This window comes from Mustelus asterias, chromosome 18 (genome assembly GCF_964213995.1).
Source record: "Mustelus asterias chromosome 18, sMusAst1.hap1.1, whole genome shotgun sequence".
NCBI lineage: Eukaryota > Metazoa > Chordata > Chondrichthyes > Carcharhiniformes > Triakidae > Mustelus > Mustelus asterias.
The window spans coordinates 56,858,376-56,879,046 of record NC_135818.1 but is presented as its reverse complement, the minus strand read 5'-3'; the positions used below and the strand labels follow the sequence as shown (position 1 = coordinate 56,879,046).

The 20,671-nt window shown below is 44.2% G+C and overlaps 1 protein-coding gene across 1 annotated transcript in view; it reads left to right on the top strand.

Moving 5' to 3' along the window:
• Positions 1 to 20,671, top strand: part of aspg (asparaginase homolog (S. cerevisiae)) — an 80,818-nt gene that overhangs the window by 51,048 nt on the left and 9,099 nt on the right. The window contains exons 10-13 of the mRNA XM_078234058.1: positions 2,217 to 2,336; positions 5,444 to 5,539; positions 9,418 to 9,581; positions 19,578 to 19,664. Coding sequence (XP_078090184.1) covers positions 2,217 to 2,336; positions 5,444 to 5,539; positions 9,418 to 9,581; positions 19,578 to 19,664 — 467 coding nt within the window. The remainder of the gene's footprint in view (positions 1 to 2,216; positions 2,337 to 5,443; positions 5,540 to 9,417; positions 9,582 to 19,577; positions 19,665 to 20,671) is intronic.

Genomic DNA, 20,671 nt, shown 5'->3' with positions numbered 1-20,671 from the left:
GTGATGGGTACCTATTGTTGCGAAGTTGAATTAAGAATCGCTGGCTCTTATAGCTTCATCTATGTCTTTGAGAAAGCACCATCTAGAAAGCAAAGGTACCAATATTCCAGAAGACACAAAACCTGATTGTAATTTAGAGAGTGACTAAATTATTTTTGTTAATGAGTGGGAATTGTATTTATTGGAACAGCATACCATTAGAATCTTGTTTCATTCAGGAATAGTTAGAAGGGATTTATTTGGTTTGTTAATAGCATAGTTCCTTTGCTCACATGTTAGTTAGATAAATAAATTATGTGTTGATTTTAGAGTGTCAGGGATTTATTTTTATTTAACCACTAGAAGTTGCTGAAGAGCAGGTCACGCCACTTCACACACACTTTTTGCAGATTATAGGGCAAGGTACTCCTCTTTGGGTATTTCAGTGTTAGTTCTCAGAGGGGGGCACAGTAAGAAGTCTCACAACATCAGTTAAAGTCCAACAGGTTTATTTGGTATCACGAGCTTTTGGAGCGCTGCTCCTTCATCAGGTGAGTGGAGAGTTGGGTTCACAAACACAGCATATATAGACAAAGGCACAATTGCAAGATAATGGTTGGGATGCAAGTCTTTACAGGTATCAAGTCTTTACAGGTACAGACAATGTAAGTGGAGAGAGGGTTAATGTCAATGCCAATGCATTCAGCCCCTGATCTTCGGGTAAGCGTTCTCCAAGGCAGCCTTCATGTCACACGACACCGCAGAATCGCTGAGCAGAAACTGATAGCCAAGTTCCGCACACATGAGGATGGCCTCAACCGGGATCTTGGGTTCATGTCACACTATCTGTAACCCCAACCATTTGACCGGGGCTTGCAAAATCTCACTAACTGTCCTGGCTTGAGAAAATTCACACCTCTTTAACCTGTCATTATCTCTTTCTCACTCACATTATCTGTACCTGTAAAGACTTGATTACCTGTTAAGACTCGCATTCCAACCATTATGTTGCAATTGAGTCTGTGTCTATATATACCATGATATGGAGATGCCGGCGTTGGACTGGGGTAAACACAGTAAGAGTTTTAACAACACCAGGTTAAAGTCCAACAGGTTTATTTGGTAGCAAATGTCATTAGCTTTCGGAGCGCTGCTCCTTCGTCAGATGGAGTGGAAATCTGCTCTCAAACAGGGCATACAGAGACACAAAATCAAGTTACAGAATACTAATTAGAATGCGAATCTTTCTAATCTTTCAGCTAATCTAAGGTCTTATCTTTAATCTTTAAGATCCATTTTCTTCCCCAGTAGCTTTTGTTTTAATAATTTTACTGCCTTATTATGGCACAAAGTTTAATTTCAAAACACTGAAAAACAATATTTCTTCCATCTGTGTAGTTTCAAGCTTTTTGGGGAACATTACAGTTAATGAAGTCCAGTTAAAACTTATGTCAGTTTGCTTCTTTTCCTTGCAAGGAATGCACTGGAACCAACAGGGTATCTCTGTGGCTCGTAGGGTTTAGGTCCAGTAGGATTTGAGAAAATACAAGGGAAAAACCAAAAAAAGGGTAATTTAGATTGGGTGAAATAATGACAAATCAGAACCTGAAAGAAAAATTAAGAGAAGAAAAAAATGTTAAATCAAAAGAAAAATAAAAGACCAAAAGGAAAATCAAGAAAGATTTAAAATTTAAGATTTGACACTTTTTTCTCCAACAATTTGCCACGTAAAAGAATGAAATGTCAGCATTAATTCTTCTCTTTCTGGACCAGAAGGGTGGATTGGTGGCCATTAACAATTATCATGTTGTTGAAAGGCTGTTAATAATTAGATTTACTTTTCTATGGCACATTGAATGGGCAAATGCTGTAACTTTATGGGACTCACATGGAGGTTACGGCAAGGCACTGTTTTCGGGAAATTAATGGGAGTAGCAGTTGATTCATAATTCACAAGGTTCCTCGTCCTTGTTATATATTGCTGGGCGATTTGCACATTCATTCTTCACCTGCTGCTAATTGTTCATTTTTCAGCATATTTTGACCGGATATGTTTGTTCTCTTTCAAATGTCACAGGCTGAGAATTCAGTTGAAACCTTTTATCAACACTTAATTATATTTACCCAGCATTTGAATAAATGCTAGAAAAAAAGTCGAATGCTCAAAGTGAGATTTGACCGTGCATATTGTGATTTTGCAATGTTGAACTAATGGGGTTAGTTTTGCTTTCTTCAAGATGCTGTCTGAAAATCTGAGAGGAGAAATGAGTGCAACACTTGGAGATGCAAAAATTTCTCTTCGCGACAGTCGATTCATTAACGCCATTGCCAAGTCCCTTAATGTCAGCTGCAGAGAGGTAAATTTTGTAGTTCAAATGCTGAAGTGTGCCATAACTGTAAAATATAATCTGTTAATTGATATTTTGATAAACACTTTCAACCCCTTTAAAGACTGCGCTGCTTTTATGCCGAAATAATATGACCATGAACTTAATGTGCGGCATTTAATGGAAGCAACATGAGTGTCGCCCACCAAATGGAGACCTGGCAAGAGCCTAGTGCCGCCTCTTTTAGGGAAAGCCTACCACATCACGTGCCATTCAGCCATTTGACAGGCAAATGGCGGGCCTTTTCCAGGGTCAAAGACACTGGGATCACAAGTTTCACTGCTCGAACAGCAACTCTTTTAAACAGCAGCATTGCCAGTGAAACAGTGGTTTTGCCAGTATTACACCCACCCAAGGCCTAGAATCATTGTTGGACTGCAGACCACAGGTAAAAAATGTCAGCAAGTGGCATTGTGGGGTGCCATCATAGGTGAGGGGAGAGGGAGGAGGCAGCAAAGGCAGAGTTGGCTCTCCGCGGGCTCACCCCCCACTTCCCAATAATGAGTCTCTTGATTAGCCACTAAGTGCCTTTGAACAAGGGACGCCTTAAGGAGCCAGCAAGTGGCCTGACATAGATTTATTTGTCATGCTCCCTGCATAGCAAGTTCCTCTAACTATCTCTGAATTGTTACCAGTGGCAGTGGGATGATGCCCTTAGTTGTAGGAGTAGTGGTCAACACACTCTCAGCAAGTGAAGGAAGATCTAACCCTCAAGAATCCTATCCAGATTATTAGGCAACCCGAACTCCCTGTGCAGCACAGCTCCATTTTAAAAGGAGAAAATAAACCACGGTACAAAGGAAATGTCACTTTTCAATTTGTTAAACAGCACAGAAACAGTGACACTCCAAGCCATAGGAGCAATACCCTGATAACCAATCAGTCGAATGACCATGCCAGCACTGTGGAACAAAGTACCCCACGGGTGAGATCAATGTCCTTCAATTTCAGCCTAAGGCTTTCAATGTTGTAGGATCAGCCACTTGGGCAAACTGTGCAAGGGTTAAATATCAAAATGCACAGAAGACCCAAATGTATTCATGTGGTTGAGACTGCACAGCGAGAGGACGCATGCTCCCTGGATGAAATCAAAGATCTAGGATTTCTATATTGGAAGCGGACATGTTGGTTAATAGCCAATTCATAAATTTTCAATTGGACATGGGACCCAGTGTTATGATCCTATTGGACAAAGAACCGTGACTGAAAGACCTCTGGCTTTGAATAACATACATCCTAATCCATAGGCCCCAAGGAATCCAACTTCCAGTCATAGGCATGATTCTGGAGTCACTGAGTTATGGTGGAAAATAAGTCTTCAAGCTGATGTTTGTCATCCATAACTAGGTTTCCTCTCTTGAGCCTCAACTTCCAGTTCCAATGACTGTTCATGAGGTTAATACTGCAACCATAGAGCAAACGCTGCAACTCCCAGCCAGCATAAGACATGGGAGCAGAAATAGGCCATTCAGCCCATCAAGTCATTTCCATCATTTAATAAGATCATAACTGATCTGATATAATCCTCAACACCACTTTCCCACCTTATCCCCATAAAGCTTGTTTCCCTTACTAATTAAAGATCTGTCTGTCCCAGCCTCTCTCGCTCTTTGATACATAGAATTTTACAGATTCACTACACTCTGAGAGAAGAACTTCCTCCTCATCTCAGTCTTAAATGGGCCACCCCTTACACTGAGATCATGCCCCCTGGTTGCAGACTCTCCCACAAGGGGAAACAACCTCTCAGCTCTACCCTGTCAAGCCTCCTGAGAATCCTATATGTCTCAATAAGGTTGCTTCTCATTTTTCTTAAATCCAATGAGTACAGGCTCAACCACCTCTCGTCAGAAAATCCCTCCATACCCGAGATCAACCTAGTGAACCTTCTCTGGACTGCCTCCAATGCCAGTATATGTTTCCTTTGAGAAGGGGACCAAAACTGTTCACAATGGCATGACGTTGCCATCGATGATGTTGGACCAAGTAGCAGCCAGTCATTGCCAACAGCACACCACACAGACAAACACAAAGCTGAACATATTTTAAAAAAACATATCCTCATAACAGGAATGGCCATCTTCCATCAAGGAGGACATCATGATTACCCATATGACAAAAGAAGAAGAGGAAAAAAACAAATGGCGACGAGCATAATGTTCACCCCACAAGAAACAGGATGGAACAACAACCTCCTGTTACCGCAATTGCCGAATCAGCAAACAGCAGTTCAATACTAGGGAATGAAAAAAGAGGATAAAAAGATACCCAATTACCAGAACAATCTCCAAATCAACAGGTTTTCCTGCAACAACAGAGCCAATCATTCCTCCTTTTGTGAACAAGATATAGAAGGGTAATATAGTCTCCAGATCGCTGAACCGATGAACTCAGAGACTTGAAGGGAATGGATGGGGTAGTAAGAATGATGCAAATACGTATGACTGAGTACACTACTGCCTACACAGTGATGTAAGTGAACACATGACCTAAATCTAGGGGTCAGTCTAGCACTGGGCAGAGCTGCGTGCAGAAGCAAGCCTGGAGGCAGCTCCTAACTGGAACCCTCTCTGTGTATATGTATGTAGTTCTTGTAGTTAATAAATACATAGAGTTTACCTACTTAAGACTACAAAGATTTCATTCAGACCCACCAAATGGTTTCCAACACCCTGCAACAACGGGACCTCATGCCCGATTAAATGACCCCCGTCCCACCATCAACCTTGAATGGCATTAAGTTCCACCCAACATGTGAGAAATGGGGATAGTGCATATGAGTATCAATATGTCGTGCTGCTGTCAAAATGGTTAATTAATATTCGATTCCCGGCTTGGGTCACTGTCCGTGCAGAGTTTGCACGTTCTCCCCATGTCAGCGTGGGTTTCCCTCCGTGCTGATTAGGTGCATTGGCCATGCTAAATTCTCCCTCAGTGTACCCGAACGGGCACCGGAGTGTGGCGACCCAGGGATTTTCACAGTAACTTCATTGCAATGTTAACGTCAGCCTACTTGTGACAATAATAAAAAAACTTGAACTTAAATTTAAATATTCTATTCTCCTTTAAAACAATAGGAATTGGAGGCTATCCGAGACGCTCTGTCTCCTTCATTGGCTTGTGCGGCTGCAAAGTCTGGTGATATCGGAACATTGGAGGAGATACTAGAAATGGTAAAAAAAAAAGGAAAACATAAAAAGTAATAAAAATCCGCAGTTGTTGATTTCATATTTTAATTGACGAGATTAGTGTTTCATACCTCTGGAGACTGGCTTCTCACGTATAATAGCTTCTTTCCTACTTCAGCATAAACCAGCGAATTATGTGTTGTGGTGCCAACAGCCAGCTTTTGAAAATCCACGTGTTAGATATCAGCCAAAAATCAATTCTAAAAGCTAACTTGAAATACCTTAAAATAGAGCTTTATGCCATAATATCCAAATCTGCCTGTACACGATTGTTGGTATTGCTTATGGTGAGTATGATGTTTGAACAAAAATATATTTTTTGAGACACGGTGGTAAGATTGGGCGGAGCCGATTTAAATATTAATGACATGCTTTAGTATAATCTAGGCTTACTTATCACCAATGGGGACCAGATGTGATGGCCTCGCTGGGAAGGGGGGGGGGGATCAGAGGCCATTGAAGTCCCCCCAGATGGTCAGGAGCAGGGCTAGGCAGTGCCCACGGGGCAGTGCCTGACTGCCACCCTGCCAGTGCCCACTGAGCACCCTGACACTGCCCACCTGGCACCATAACTGTGCCAGGGGCAGTGCCTGGATGGCAGAGCCAGAATGGGGTAGATCTATGATGGGGGGAGACAAGGGGGGGGGAGGGGCTACGTAGAGATGGGAGGGAGAGAAGGAACTCTATCAGAGTGGGAGGGAAGGGGAGCATTCGCCAGGGGGTGATGGGGAGGAGAGGGAATTTTGCTGGGGTGGGAGGGAGAGAGGGAACTCTGTCAGAGTGGGAGGGAAGGGGGAAATCTTCCCCGGGGGGGGGGAGGGGTGGAAATCAGCAGGGAGAAGGGAGAGAATTCTGCTGGGAGGCAATTGGGGGCAGGGGAGAGGAAACTCTGCTGTGGCAGCGATTGGTGGTGGGGCGGGAGGGAGGGAAGTCTGCAGGGGGGTGCCATCAGCATGGGGGGGTGGTCCCAATGTCCGTGGGGAGGGACCCCGATGTCTTTTATGGAGATCTCAATGTTCGTGGGGGGTGGGGTGCGGGCGCAGACGTGGTGGGCGGCAGGAGATCTCCCAGTACTCTGGGAGATTGGGGTGCCTGCACAATGGCGCCCCTAGAGTTCAGCAGCCAGCTTCCCAGGTGAGTTCAGGCAACCCCCTCCCCCACCCCGCCTTGCTGGTGTGAATCGCATCCTGGCACTATTTTCGCACTAAGTGCCATAAGATTGCATTTTCAAACTTGCCCAAAAGACAAGTCTGGAAATCTCCCGTTTTCTCACTCGTTTGCCATGTAGAGTTTTTTTTGTAAAACTTAAAATAAAATAAAACTTAAAATAAATAAAACTCCACCCTCAGTTTTTGTTTGGGAAAATTCCACCATTATATAGACACCAATTATTTGGCCCAACCAGTTTATCTTCTATATGAGCCTTAACCCTCATCGCATTTTTACATGGGGCTTTTCCGTTGTAGCATATTGACATACAGGTTTTTGTCTAAAAGATTTACATCGAAACTGAGGTTACAGGACTGTGCCATATGCAAAAAAATGTTAGTACAGACATTACAAAATCTTTTTATTTCAATTACTCTCGGATTACATTTCTGGAGCATATGTATAGTTTTGTGGGTATTACTGACACAAACCTCCTGGCTGTGATGTTAAAAAATCCGAAAGCTACAAAAATAATTCTAGAACCCTTGGTCTTTATTGAGCATTTTGATTTCAGCTGAAGGCATTGGTATTGGTGCCGCTGAAGTGAGGAGAGTGAAAGAAAATCAGACTGTGTTCCCCTCAGATCGCTCTTCAGCAACTTTATACATACCATCTACAAGATTCACTGCAGGAACTCACCAAAGCTCCGAGAGCAGCAACTTCCAAACCCACGGCCACTGTCATTTAGAAGGATAAGGGCAGAAAATATGTGTGAACACCACCACTTGGAGGTTCCCCTCCAAATCACTCACCATCCTGACTTGGGAATACATCGCTATCCCTTCACTGTGGCTGGGTCAAGATCCTGGAATGTCATCCCTAAGATAAATTTGGACGAACCTACACCTCAGGGACTGCAGCAATTTAAGAAGGCAGCTCACCACCACCTTCTCAAGGGCAACTCGGGATGGGTAATTAATGCTGGCCTAACTAGTGACACCCACATTCCAGAAATTAATAATAATGCACTTCTGCCAGGAAATGCATGCTTATAGATGTTGGATGAAGATACAATCAATTTGTTCTCATTGAACAGCCCTCTGAGACTCTCTCTAAGCTCACAGATAATGGGAATGCCATTAAAACTGTATCCTTGTGTGAGTCAGTACTTTGAAAAGGGGGAAAGAAATGGGCCCGTGTTCTCCCAGTCTGCTGCCCTGCTCAAGTAGCATGGGGGGGGCCTTTAGCGGGACTCGCAACCAGCATCCAGCCGATCGCGTATCTCCCAGGCCGTTTTTTCTAAGTGTAATCAGCTCTGTGTTGGAAATCAGCGCAGAGCTGATTACCATATGGAAATTGCTTCAACTCACTTCATACAACAACCCTCTCACCCTAGGAATAAGTTTAGTGAATTATTGTTGCACTTTCTCTAAGGCAAGTTTTTGCTTCTGTAGCTGAGGAGAAAAAGCTGTGTGCAATACTCTAAATATCGTCCCATCAAAGTCATACACAATGCCACATACAATCATAATACAACTAATATCCACAAGCTATTCAGGCATTGAATGCATCACATTTGGGCTCAATTCCATGCTCACCTGAGATCAGCCTTTGTGCACTGACCAGCCAGAATCCTAAGTGATCAAAAGTAGATAAAGATCAGATGAAGGCATGTGCTTTAAGTTCTGTATAGCCTCAATTGACTTTTCCACTTACCAAGTTAGGAATAATAAGACCAATTTAGTATCCAACAAAGGAAGATGAATATGATCATTGGAGGTCACTCTTCTCGGTCCTTGGAATTACTACAGGTATTCCACAGGGCAAAATCCTAGGCCCAACTGCTTCATCAATGACCTACCCTCCATCAAAAACTCAGAGGCAGTCCATTCCCATATATAGCAAGGCTGGATAAAATTCAGGCTTGGGATGATAAGTGGCAAGTAACATTCGTATGAAATAAATGCCAAGTAATGACTACACCAACAATAGAGAACCAAACATTTCAGCTTGACATTCAATTACCATTGCTGAATCCCTCACTGTCAACATCCTGGGGGTTTCTACCATTGACTAGAAACTGAACTAGATCAGCTATATAAATACTGTGGCTACAAGAGCAGGTCAGAGGCTTGGAACTTTGCAGTGAGTAACATCTCCCAACTCCTCAAAGCAAGTCCACCATCTACAAGGCTCGAATTAGGAGTGTGATGGAATACTGTCCACTTGCCTGGATGAGTGAAGCTCCAACAATACTCAAGCAGCTCAACACCATCCAGGACAAAACAGTTCCCATAGTTGGCACTCCACCCACCACCTTTGACTTTAGTTTCCTCCGTCACTGATGCACACTGTCACTGGGTCAAAATCCTGGAACTCCCTAACAGCGCTGTGGGTGTGCCTGCACCACAGGGACAGCAGCACTTGAAGAAGGCAGCACTTTCTCATTTTCTCAAGGATAATTAGAGATGGGAAAGAAATGCTGCCCTAATCAGTGATGTCCACATCCCATACACAAATAAAAAAAATCCAACTAATCCATGTCTTGTGCCCTTGCATCTCTGGTCTTCACACCACAGCATGAATTTAGTTTTTCACTATGCGTTGTAACTTTATATCAAAGAGTAAGACCAAAAATAAATTACAGAGGTTTTCAGGAAGGCAAATTTGCAATTCACTTCTTCTGTAACTCAATTTTTAAAAATGCTTTTCAGGGCGGCAACTTGTGCAGTGAGGATTACGATGGACGAACCCCACTCCATGTGGCAGTTTGTGAGGGACACCTGGAAGTTGTGGGGTACTTGCTCAGTCGTGGAGCCACTATTTATGCCAAAGATCGGTATGGTCATACACCCCTGAAGAATGCAGTGAAATTCAGGTACACCAAGTGTTTAGTGGAACTAAATAATTGACTACGAGTCACAGTCTTTGAAATGTATGGTGGATGTTTGTGGATTTGGTCTTTTTTTTTATAAGCCTCAGGAGTTCAGTGCAGTTGGATCCTTATTGAATATCTGCAATAAGTGATTTCAAAAATCACAGGTAGGGGCTTAGGTGGGATGATGGAAAAGGATGACATAAAAGTCGTTAGTGAAGCATACCTCTACTTCACTGCCTCAGTTAAGATATTCTGTTCTTTCCTTCTATCCTGTTGACACACTGGGGGCAATTCTTTTGCCTCGGCGAACCTACACAGATCGCGCCGATCTTGGAAAATTGTGTGCAGGCCTAAAAACGGGTTTCACGCTCGGCGCCGTAAGGCTTGCAATCATCCCAGTCCCTTTCTACTGGTGCAAACCGGGTTGTGTGATTTCTGGACACGAGGCTGATTAGCATGACATTGACTGGATTTCAATCTTATTAGCGAGTTCGGCACGTGATCATCCGCCCTCACAGAAAAAATCTTCCTATCTCTCTGGCGGGATGTCACATGATCGCAAATCGCTACTGGTTCCTTGAAATGTGGTTCAGGTGCCACAATTGCAAGGAGGTGAGTACCGCGGAACACCATGCTCCAGGGTGCAGAACGGTGAGTCAGCCGCTGCTATGGTGCGACGTGGGAGGCCTTCAAAGCGTGCAGGAGCTTGCGGGGGCTCAGGCTGGGCCGGAGGTCCTCAGGTCGGAGGTCTCAACGAGGCTGGGGTTCGTGTGACGAGTATTCTCCCTGCCCGCTAAAAGACCTCCAAGAGGTTTATATGAGGTTGAGTTCAAATCTCACTACTGTCGCACTGATTACCCTGCCATTTTTCTGCTGGACCGGCTCTGTGGTTTATTGCTGACATTCCATCCCAGATCCTGCTAACAGTTACAGACACCAGGTCTGATAGCTGTTACCCCCATCAAGAAGCTTGGCAGGTATTAACACGACTTTGCACTCTGCATTAACTCTGCGGTGCTCCCTGCAATGGGCACCCACCACATGGAAGTCAGGAGAGTGCTTTTCTACCGTCTGTCTGAACTGCACACCATGTCTGGGAGCCAGTTTGTACCAGACACCAAGGTGGGTGCAAGCAGGTTCATATTGCAAGAGTTTGTCAATGAGGATCTTCTCATGGCCACCAATATGTCCTATGGGAGTACCAGAGCACTGGGTCCGTATCTGGTGGGGGGGGGGGGGGGGGGGGGGGGGGCGGAGATCGGGGGGTGGGGGAGAGGCAGGCATCCAGAGGGGCAGCTCTACGTTTCACACCAATGGCCATGCAACTGCACTGGGACTGCAGAGGGAATCATGTGAAAGGAGGGTACAGCTGTGTGTGAAGCGATTGGTGATCATGAGGGGGCATAGGCGGTGGATTTGGTCTTTTGAGAAGGAGGATTTAAGGGCCTCATGTTGCTGCTGCAAGTATTCTCCCAGTGACGGTGGGGGGGACCTTGCCATGTGGGCAAGCCGCCAGATAAACCCTGGCAGGTATGCCTACAACCTGGTTGGGGTCTCCTTCTCTGGCATACTAAGTCCAATAGTTGGACTTGCCGGGGAAACAGAGGCACCCTTGGGAAACTTACCCCTGTAAACCTCATAATGAAACCATTCCCCATCATCAGGGCTTCACCCAAGCAATCTCACCCCGCTCACCTTGGTATGGAGGCTCCCAGAGTATCCTTTCGAGTAGATTCCACTGTGGTGCCAGCTGTGGTCACTGCCCCCAGTGGTCCTGCTGATATTGGGGAACTACCAGACTCTGATGTGCCAGTAGCTAATAGCGATGGGACACCTGCCCTGTACTAGGAAACGCGGTCGGAAATTGTTCCTGCAGGTGCCACAAATCCAGACGTCATCCAAAGGGATGCCTCATTGGGACATAATCTCAACAAAGCATTCAGAAATAATCGTGGTGGAGTTGCTGCAGCCATTAAATTCTGCACTTGGGTGCCGGGTCAGCTCACTGGGGGTGCTGGGGACTCGGTCCACTGTCTGCCCGTGGAGGGCTTGCCAGGTTCGCTCCAGGAATGCCAGTCGGGACCCAGGTCTGCTTGGTGGGGAGATGGCCGAGTTGGGAGGTCGCATCAGGGGATAGATTTAGGGTTGGGCCCACAGGTTAGAGAAGAAGGGGGTAGTTCCCTGTGGCTGGCAGTGGGTGTTTTGGGGGTTTGGGAATACCCTGGGGTTGATTAGTTGGGGGTGGGAGACTGGAGTCTGAGTGTCAGGGAAAGGGAGGTCCAGAGTGCGGAGGTGTTCGATGTGAGCCTCAGTCTGGGTGTTTAAAATTATTATATTGGAGTTAGAAGTGGTTTTAGTTCTTCTAACCCTTTCAGAGTAACTATTATGTAACACTGGCAGAGCCATCCACAGTTAGCGATTTAAATTACTTTGATGGGTGGTTCCCATCACAGTGCAACTGTCCAGGAGAAGTTAGCACTTCTGGACAGTTATCATGTAAACCCTTAAGTGGGAACTACCAAGAGGGATTCCCTAGCGTATCATTGGGGTACCCCCAAATCTGCGCTAGGAAGCAAGGAAGTTATTTAATTAAAATGCAATAAAAATATTATTACTGTCAATGACCTCACATGTTAATAAAAATTCAGTGTGAGATAATTAATAAGGCAATGCCATATTTAGAGTATTTCAGAACCACACATTCAAAATGCAAACTCTGCTGGTTTCAGTCAGTCAATCCCTAACATAATATTCCCTGTCTCCTCTTGTCCAGTTCCTTCCCACTTACATCCGCGATTTCTCTGTTGCCCTACACCATATCAACAACTTCCAGTTCCCTGATCCAAACCACCTCTTCACTATGGATGTCCAATCCCTCTACATCTCCATTCCCCTCCCAGAATGGCCTGAGAGCTCTTCACTTCTTCCTTCAACAGACGGCCTGAACGATCTCCATCCACCACCATTCTCCTCTGTCTGACTGAACTTGTTCCCTCACTCAACAATTCCCCCTTCAACCTGTCTCACTTCCTCCACATAAAAGGTGTGGTTATGGACATCCGCATGGGTCCAGCTATGCCTGCCTCTTTATGGGGTATGTGGAATATTCCTTGTTCCAGTCCTACTCTGGTCCCCTCCCATAACTCTTTCATTGGTACATCAACAACTATTTTGGTGTCGTTTCATGATCTCATCTGGACCTGGAAAAATTTATCAATTTCACTTCCAATTTCCACCCTTCTATCACCTTCAAATGGTCCACTTCTCTTCGCTCTCTGTCTCTATTTCTGGTGATAGACTGTCCACCAGTAAACATTACAAGTCCACTGACTCCCAGAGCTATCTTGACTATAGTTCTTCACACCCCACATCCTGGAAGGGCTCCATCCCATTGTCTCAGTTCCTTCGTCTTTGCCACATCTGTTCCGATGATGCCACTTTCCAAAATGGCAGTGCTAATATGACTTCGTTCTTCCTTAACTGTGGTTTTCCACCCACTGTGGTTGACAGGGATCTCAACCGTATCTGACCCATCTCCTGTGCCACTGCTCTCACCTCCTCCCCTCCCTCCCAGAACCAGGATTGGGTCCCCCTTGTCCTTATTTTTCACTCCACCAGCCTCCTCATTCAAAGGATCATCCATCGTCATTTCCGTCAACTCCAGCATGATGCCACCACTCAATACATCTTCCCCTCACCCCTCCCCCATCAGCATTCCATAGGGACTGTTCTCTCAGGACACCTTGGTCCACTTTTCATCATGCCTAATACCTCATCCACTGCCAATGTCACCTTCCCATGAAGATACAACACCTGCCCCTTTACCTCCTTCCTGCTCGCCATCCCAGGGCCCAAACATTCTCTTTAGGTGAAGCAGCACTTCACATGCACCTCCTTTAATCTGGTCTATTGCAGTCGCTGCTCCAAATGTGGTCTACTCTACATCGGAGAGACCAAATGCAGACTGGGTGACCGCTTTGCTGAACATCTTCAGTCTGTCCACAAGCAGGACCTCGACCTTCCTGTTGCTTGCCACTTCAACACACACCATCCTCCTTTCTTGTCCACATGTCTATTCTTGGCCTGTTGCAATGTTTTAGTGAAGCCCAACACAAACTGGACGAATATGACTTCATCTTCCCTTTTGGCACTTTACAGCCTTCCAGACTGAACATTGAGTTCATCAACTTCAGAGTATAAACTCTCTCTTCCACCCCACTCCATTTATTTATTTCATTTATTTTTATCTTATTAATCCATTCTTATTACTTCATATTTTTAATTTTAATTTCTTCTACCTCCTGTTCATTTGTTCACTTTAAGATCACGCTTTCCATCATGTCACGCCCCCCCCCCCCCCACCTGACTACTGCCATCTGCCACATTCCTCAGGTTGTCCTTTGACATTTTGCACCTTTGTTCTGCCATTCACACCTCTTAATGGACGCTGTTAGCAACATTCTCAGTCTTTATCACCACCATTTACATTCCCTTTGTCTTTTTGTCTGTGACATCTTGGTCAATTATACAACCACTCCCCCACCACCCCTCCCCCCCCCCACGCCCCCTCATCCTTACAGTATAAATCTCTTCCTATTTTCTTTGTCTTCAGTTCTGATGCCATCTAGACTCGAAACGTTGGTTCTATTCCCTCTCCACAGATGCTGTCAGACCTGCTGAGATTTTCCAGCATTTTCTGTTTTGTGCCTAATATGTCCCATCCCAAATTGCAGGCATAGCATCATGAACATAGTTGGGGCAGGTCACCAGAAACTGGTGGCATCTATCCAATGAAGGGCAAAGCAGCCATCTGCCTCCTCACTGAGGTCCTTTCCAAACTAAAGAATGAGACATTCAAAATGTTTTTGCGGTGAGAAATTTGGCTTGTTAGCACCCATGTTTCAGCTGCCATGAAAGCTCTTTGAATCCCATAATGGCATCTGTGGAACATGTACACATGTGGACCAGATTGCACTGGACACCATATTATTGCAGATGTTAGTGAGTTAGCAGTGAATGTCTACTGAGCAGAGCAGGCATATCATGGTGTCAATTGGCACTCAGAACTTAAATGATGGCAGCAGTGATGTTTTGGAGGACAAAACTCTAACCAACATCCTCACTTCAATTTGCACAGTGGAACACATATTTTAGTTTGTGACCACAGGACCCATATTCTACAGGTTGGATGGATTCCCATCACTGCTATTTAAAGGAACTATCAATTACTTTGAACGTTTGTTGATAGTTGATTTGTTCTCAACATCATCATGCACTTGCACAACATTTCACTCTGCGAGCGCCTGATGACAATTAGGGAGCTCATTTAGAGGATTAGAAATGCTACCGGCCTGAATATTACATTGCCCATATGACTTTTAGGCAGTGCATGGTTAGCACGGGAAGGCGGCCAATGCATTTTTGCCATTTTGTCTTTCAAGGATGGGATAAAATGATGCAGGAGCAAAGGCAGGCTGAGTTGGTGGGAAGTGTTGGGAGTTTGGTGAGAGTTTGATTTGGAGCATTGTGAGTGTTTTCACTGCTTTCTTTGTGCATCTAGTCTGGTGTTTTCAGGACATATCAATCTTGTAACATCTGAGAATTGCGACCCTTTGGCATTCTCCCTCCATACACGGGTCAGCTCAATTTGCAGATGGGTATATTGTACTCAGCAGGGAGCACCTCCTCTGAGGAGGAAGATGGGACAAAGAGAGAGGAGGCCAGGTGGTCGCAGTGTCACCTCAGAGGTGCAGGGCCAGCAGGGAGGACAAGGAGGACATCATTACCCAGCTGCCAGGATGTACAGGCAGTGATCCAAATACCTTGACATGACTGAAATCCAATGTCTCTGGAGGCTCCAGTTTTCCAGGGAAGCTATCAGGTTCATACGCCAAGTGTTTGGATCAGAGGTAGCCTCCAACTGTATGGGTGGACACCCAATTCCCTTGACTCTCAAGGTCACTCTTGCACTTAACTTTTATGCCTCTGGATCTTTCCAGGGCATTGTGGGTGATCCTTGTGGAGTCTCCTAGTCAGTTGCACACTGCAGGCCAGATACTTTGCTGCAATTGCAGGATTCCCCTGCATCCACGGTGCCATTGATTGCACCCATGTGGCCATCAAGATGCCAGCTGCCAGCCAAACACCTTTGTCCTTAGGAAGGCGTTTCACACCATCAATGTTCATATAGCCTGTAACCACAGGATCCATATTCTACAGTCTGTGTGAAGTATCCTGGCAGCTCCCCAATGCCTACATACTGAGCTACTCACAAGTGCCAAGGCTGCTTATGACTCCAGCTCACTTCAAATGGTTGCCTGGTGACAAGGGGTATCCCTTGAAAAGGTGGCTGATGACATCACTCATGCACCCAAGGCCACAAGTACAGGAGTGCTACAAGTGCTGCCATCTCTCCACAAGGACGATGCTGGAGAGGACAGTAGGTCTGCTGAAAATGAGGTTCTGATGCCTGCCTGCTCTGGGGAGGCCCTGTAATATCCACTAGAGGGAAAGTCGCTCCTCATCATTATTTGCTGTGAGCTGCATAATTTTGCTCTCTGTATGGGGGAACGGAACCTATTGGACCAGGTGGACACCGAGGCATCTGCCTCAGAGAAGGAATCCATTGAAGACTCAGATACAGTGCACAGGCAGGCAGGAAGAAGAGGATGCAATGAGGAACCTTCAGAGAGGCAGGGACACCAAAAAGGCCTTGTTTCAGCATTCCTTCAGCTAGACTGCTAAGGCTTGACTTCTATTTGAGAGCAAAGGCACCACTTCTTGCCCAGACATCTCATGTCATGATCTTGCATCACTGCCTCAAGAATAAATTTTGCTGCCCCAAACATCTTTCATCAGGCACTGATGAGGCAAAACCCAATGAATACACAGGACACTCGGGGCTGGTGAGCACGGTGATGGGGACCAGCTTTAATCCCCGCTGGAGGTTTCCACCAGCGGGGATTAAAGCTGGTCCCCATCAACGTGGACCAGGTGTGATCACTCCGCTGATGGGAACAGAAGCCATTGAGGCACCCCCCCCCTCCCCCCACCCCCCGTGAGGCCAGTGGGGGGGTTTCCTGGAAAATAAATCAGTAGGCCAGTTGTCGGAAGGCCGGTGATGAAGGGGGCCAGTGCGCTTGTACTGATCTCCCCACTAACAGATAGGCACATGCGCAGTGGCCCGCTCAGCACGTTGATTCTAAACTTTCCAGCACTTTCCACCACTTACTGATATGAATCTCCCTGACGCACTCTGTGGAGCAGAGAGTCTGGAGATTCGTGAAACTAAGTATGCCCAAAAAACGGGTGGAAAAATCTCCCGTTTTCCCGCCCATTGGGCACTTAGTTTTCTTTTGGGAGAATCGTCCCCACATTTTTGCAGCTTCAATAAACTGGTACTGAATCCTTTTTATTTGCAGGTCAAAATGGAAGTAAAGTACTGACAATGCATCCAAACTTAGTTTAATAAGATATTTTTCAGACCTACCTAATTTAAATTTTCCAGATGCTGCTGTTTTGATTACTGTTATATCTACATAAATAGGTTATGCTTTGATTTTAACCACACAATACTTAAGAACGAATAAAAGCATATTCATTCAAAGTTGTATGTAGTGTTTTTTATATCACATTTTAAATTTTGCTTCCGAAGTGTTGCTTTAGGCACTAATTGTGACTGGTTAGCAGAACTCCCTGTTGCGAATAAACAGAAAGCTGTCGGAAGACTATTTCTATTCCGAGAAAATGCTGGACAAAATATTCCCTAATGCAATTAGAAGATTTAAATACTCTGAATTGGTGTGACCTTCAGCTGTCTGAAGTGTCTGAAATGTACTCTGGGTTTTTGCAATATTAGTCTGAAGCAAATTGTGAAAATGTTGGTGCCATGAAGCTAATAAAAAGTCTGACCTAAAATTGCTCTGTAAATTCATAAATTTCTCCTTTGCAATTAGAAACTTAGAAAAATTGAAAATAGGAGCACAAGTAGGTCATTCAACCCTTCGACCCTGCTCCCTGATTTCGTATGATCATGGCTGATGATCTAGCTCGATGCCATACTCCCACTCTCTCTTGTTCCCTTTGACATATTTAGAATGTAGAAACATATCTACTTCCTTCTTAAATATATTCAGTGACATGACCTTTTGTGGGAGAGTGCCACAGATTCACTTCTGAGTGCAGATATTCAAGGACACCCATTTCTTTTTGTACACTAATATTTCCCAATCTATCACCATTTAAATACCATTCTGTTTCTCTGTCCGAAGTGAATAACCTCATATTTTTCCACACTGTACTCACTCAACTTGTCTAAATCCCCTTGAAGTCTCTACATGTCCTCCTCACAATTCACACTCCCACCAAGTTTTGTGTCACCAGCAAATTTGGAAATATTACATATTACATATGATCCAAATCATTGATGTATATTGTGAATAGCTGGGCTCAAGCATTGATCCCTGTGGGACCCTCCAGGTCACTGCCTGCCACTTTGAAAAAGATCCATTTATTTCTACTCTCTGTTTCTTGTCTGCTAATCAATTCTCAATCCATGCTAATATATTACCCCCAATCTCATGTACTTTAATTTTGCACACAAACGTCTGATGTGGGACTTTATCAAAAGCTTTCTGAAAATCCAAATACACCACATTCACTGATTCTTTCTTATTTATTCCATTGGTTACATCCTCAAAAAACCCCAGTAAGTTTGTCAGTCATGATTTCCTTTTCATAAATCCATGTTGACCTTGTCTAATCCCATTGATATTTTCTAAGTCTCTTATCGCATCCTTTCTAAAAGACTCCAGCATTTTTCCTGCTACTGATGTTCGGCCAACTGGTTTATAATTCCCTGTTTTTTCCCTTCCTCCTTTTTTAAAAGGCGGGGTTTCATTTGCTGCCCTCCAATCTGCTGGGACTGTTCCAAACTTAACAGAATTTTGGAGGGTGACGACCAACACATCCACTATTTATATGGCCACTCTCTTTAGTACTCTGAGATGTAGATTATCAGGCCCTGGTGATTTATCGGCTTTCAATCCCATTCATTTGTCCAGCACTAATTTTTTAGTAATACTAATTTCCTTCAATCCCTCCTTCTCACTGGACCCTTGGTACCTTTGCATTTCTGGGAAATTATTTGTGTCTTCCTCCATGAAGACAGAACTAAAGTAGTTATTTAATTGCTCTGCCATTTCTTTGTTCTCTATTATAAATTCCCCCGTTTCGGGCTGCAAGGAATCTATAATTGTCTCCACTGATCTTTTTCTTTTTATATACTTAAGGAAGCTTTCACAGTCCATTTATACTACTTGCAAGTTTCCTCTCATACTTTATTATCCCCCCTTAATCAATCTTGTGCCGCTCCTTTGCTGAATTCTAAACTGTTCCCAATAGTCAAGCTTGCCTCTTCTTGCAACTTTATATGACTCCTCTTTGGACTTAATACTACCCTTAATTTCTTTTGTAAGCCATGGTTGAGCCACTTTTCTTGTAGTCTTTTTTCACCAGAAAGGAATGTACAAGTGTTGCAATGCATACATTCATTCCTTAAATATTAGCCTTTGCATATCCACCATCATGCCTTTTAATGAAGTTCCCCAATCTATCTTAGCCAACTTATGCCTCACACCTTCCCTAAGAGCACACCAGCTTTCAGGCTTACCAAATCAATAGCCCAATCGTTTGTTTCTGTTACCGTTTTTTATACTTAAATTTGTTCATAGACTAGTCATACTGTCTGATTGTTCTACTCTCTTATTAAACTATTGTACCAATTATAATTCACTATATTTACAAGAGCACTTCCTATTCTATTCTCACTGGTTAACTGAGCATTTTAACATATATCTTTATTAAACAAGGTGAAGAGACAATCCATAAACAGTTTATTACATATGATTTTATGACATCTACCCTAGTTACTTCTCCACTATTGTCAATTGTCCACTACTTGTCAATTGCTGCAGTGACTCTGTTTTGCCTTTGCAGACACACCGAGATCATCAAGTTATTACTGGAAACTGGTGCCCATTTCTCAAAGGATGAGGTTCTAAATTTGGGCTTTGATTTGTGCCGGTAAGATTTTTAGTTTGTCATGTGCCTAGGAAGTCTGATTTACACACATTGTTCACTGCATGCAATGTTCACTGGTACACTAGAGGCCTTCCATGGCCACTGGGATTAGAGATTGTGGTAGATAGTATTGTTAGAACCATAGAAACATTCTATGGTTCTATCAATATCAACCCCAATCTCCAATTCCGTTGGCCATGGAAGGCCTCAAGTGTACCAGTGGACACTGTATGCAGTGATCAATGTATGTATATCAGACTCCTCAGACACATTTGTTGTTGTTGTTTCTCTTCCTGCACCTTACGGTAAATAAGGTAGACTTTCATCTGTTCTCATAGTGAGTTTTACCTGGTACAGGTCGCTAGTCAGTCACAAATGGCTTATATCTTGAGAAGTGCCACTGCATACCAGGCACGGCCGACTAGGAGTCTCTCCTTCCCGCCGACCATTGGCCTGTTGGAAGGATTTTACAGGTTGACACTCAACCTGTTTGGCTGCGTTATAAATGTACTTTCCTTGGCTATCAAATTCTTGGGTGAGACTCAAACTCAGAGCTTTTGGCTCAGATGCAGGGACGCTACCCACTGCATCATAAGACCTCCTCAGTAGACAGCATGATATTATTTAAACTTTATTTTCTTTGGGCAGAATGTTACAGTCCCTGGCCAGTTGGCTTACACACTGGAGAAACTCAGTCTCCCTTTACAGTTTTAATTTTAAAAACACATACAAACTTGCAATACGTTTAAGTGGAAGTGTAACCTGTGTAATTCCTGTCAGGTAAAGAATTATTTTTCTTCTCTGCCATCACCAGACCAAAATTTAAAGGCCAAATTGCTGATGGTTCAGGTACTGATGTATTCAATGCAAGCTTGTAATACTTTTTCTTCTGTATTCCATCGATAACTGTTTGTATTCTAATAGTAGCGAAGTGCATTTACTCCAGTCCCTCATGAGTTCTCAATTTGTGTTATCCTCAGCAGGGGATATTGAATGCAATCTTTTATTAC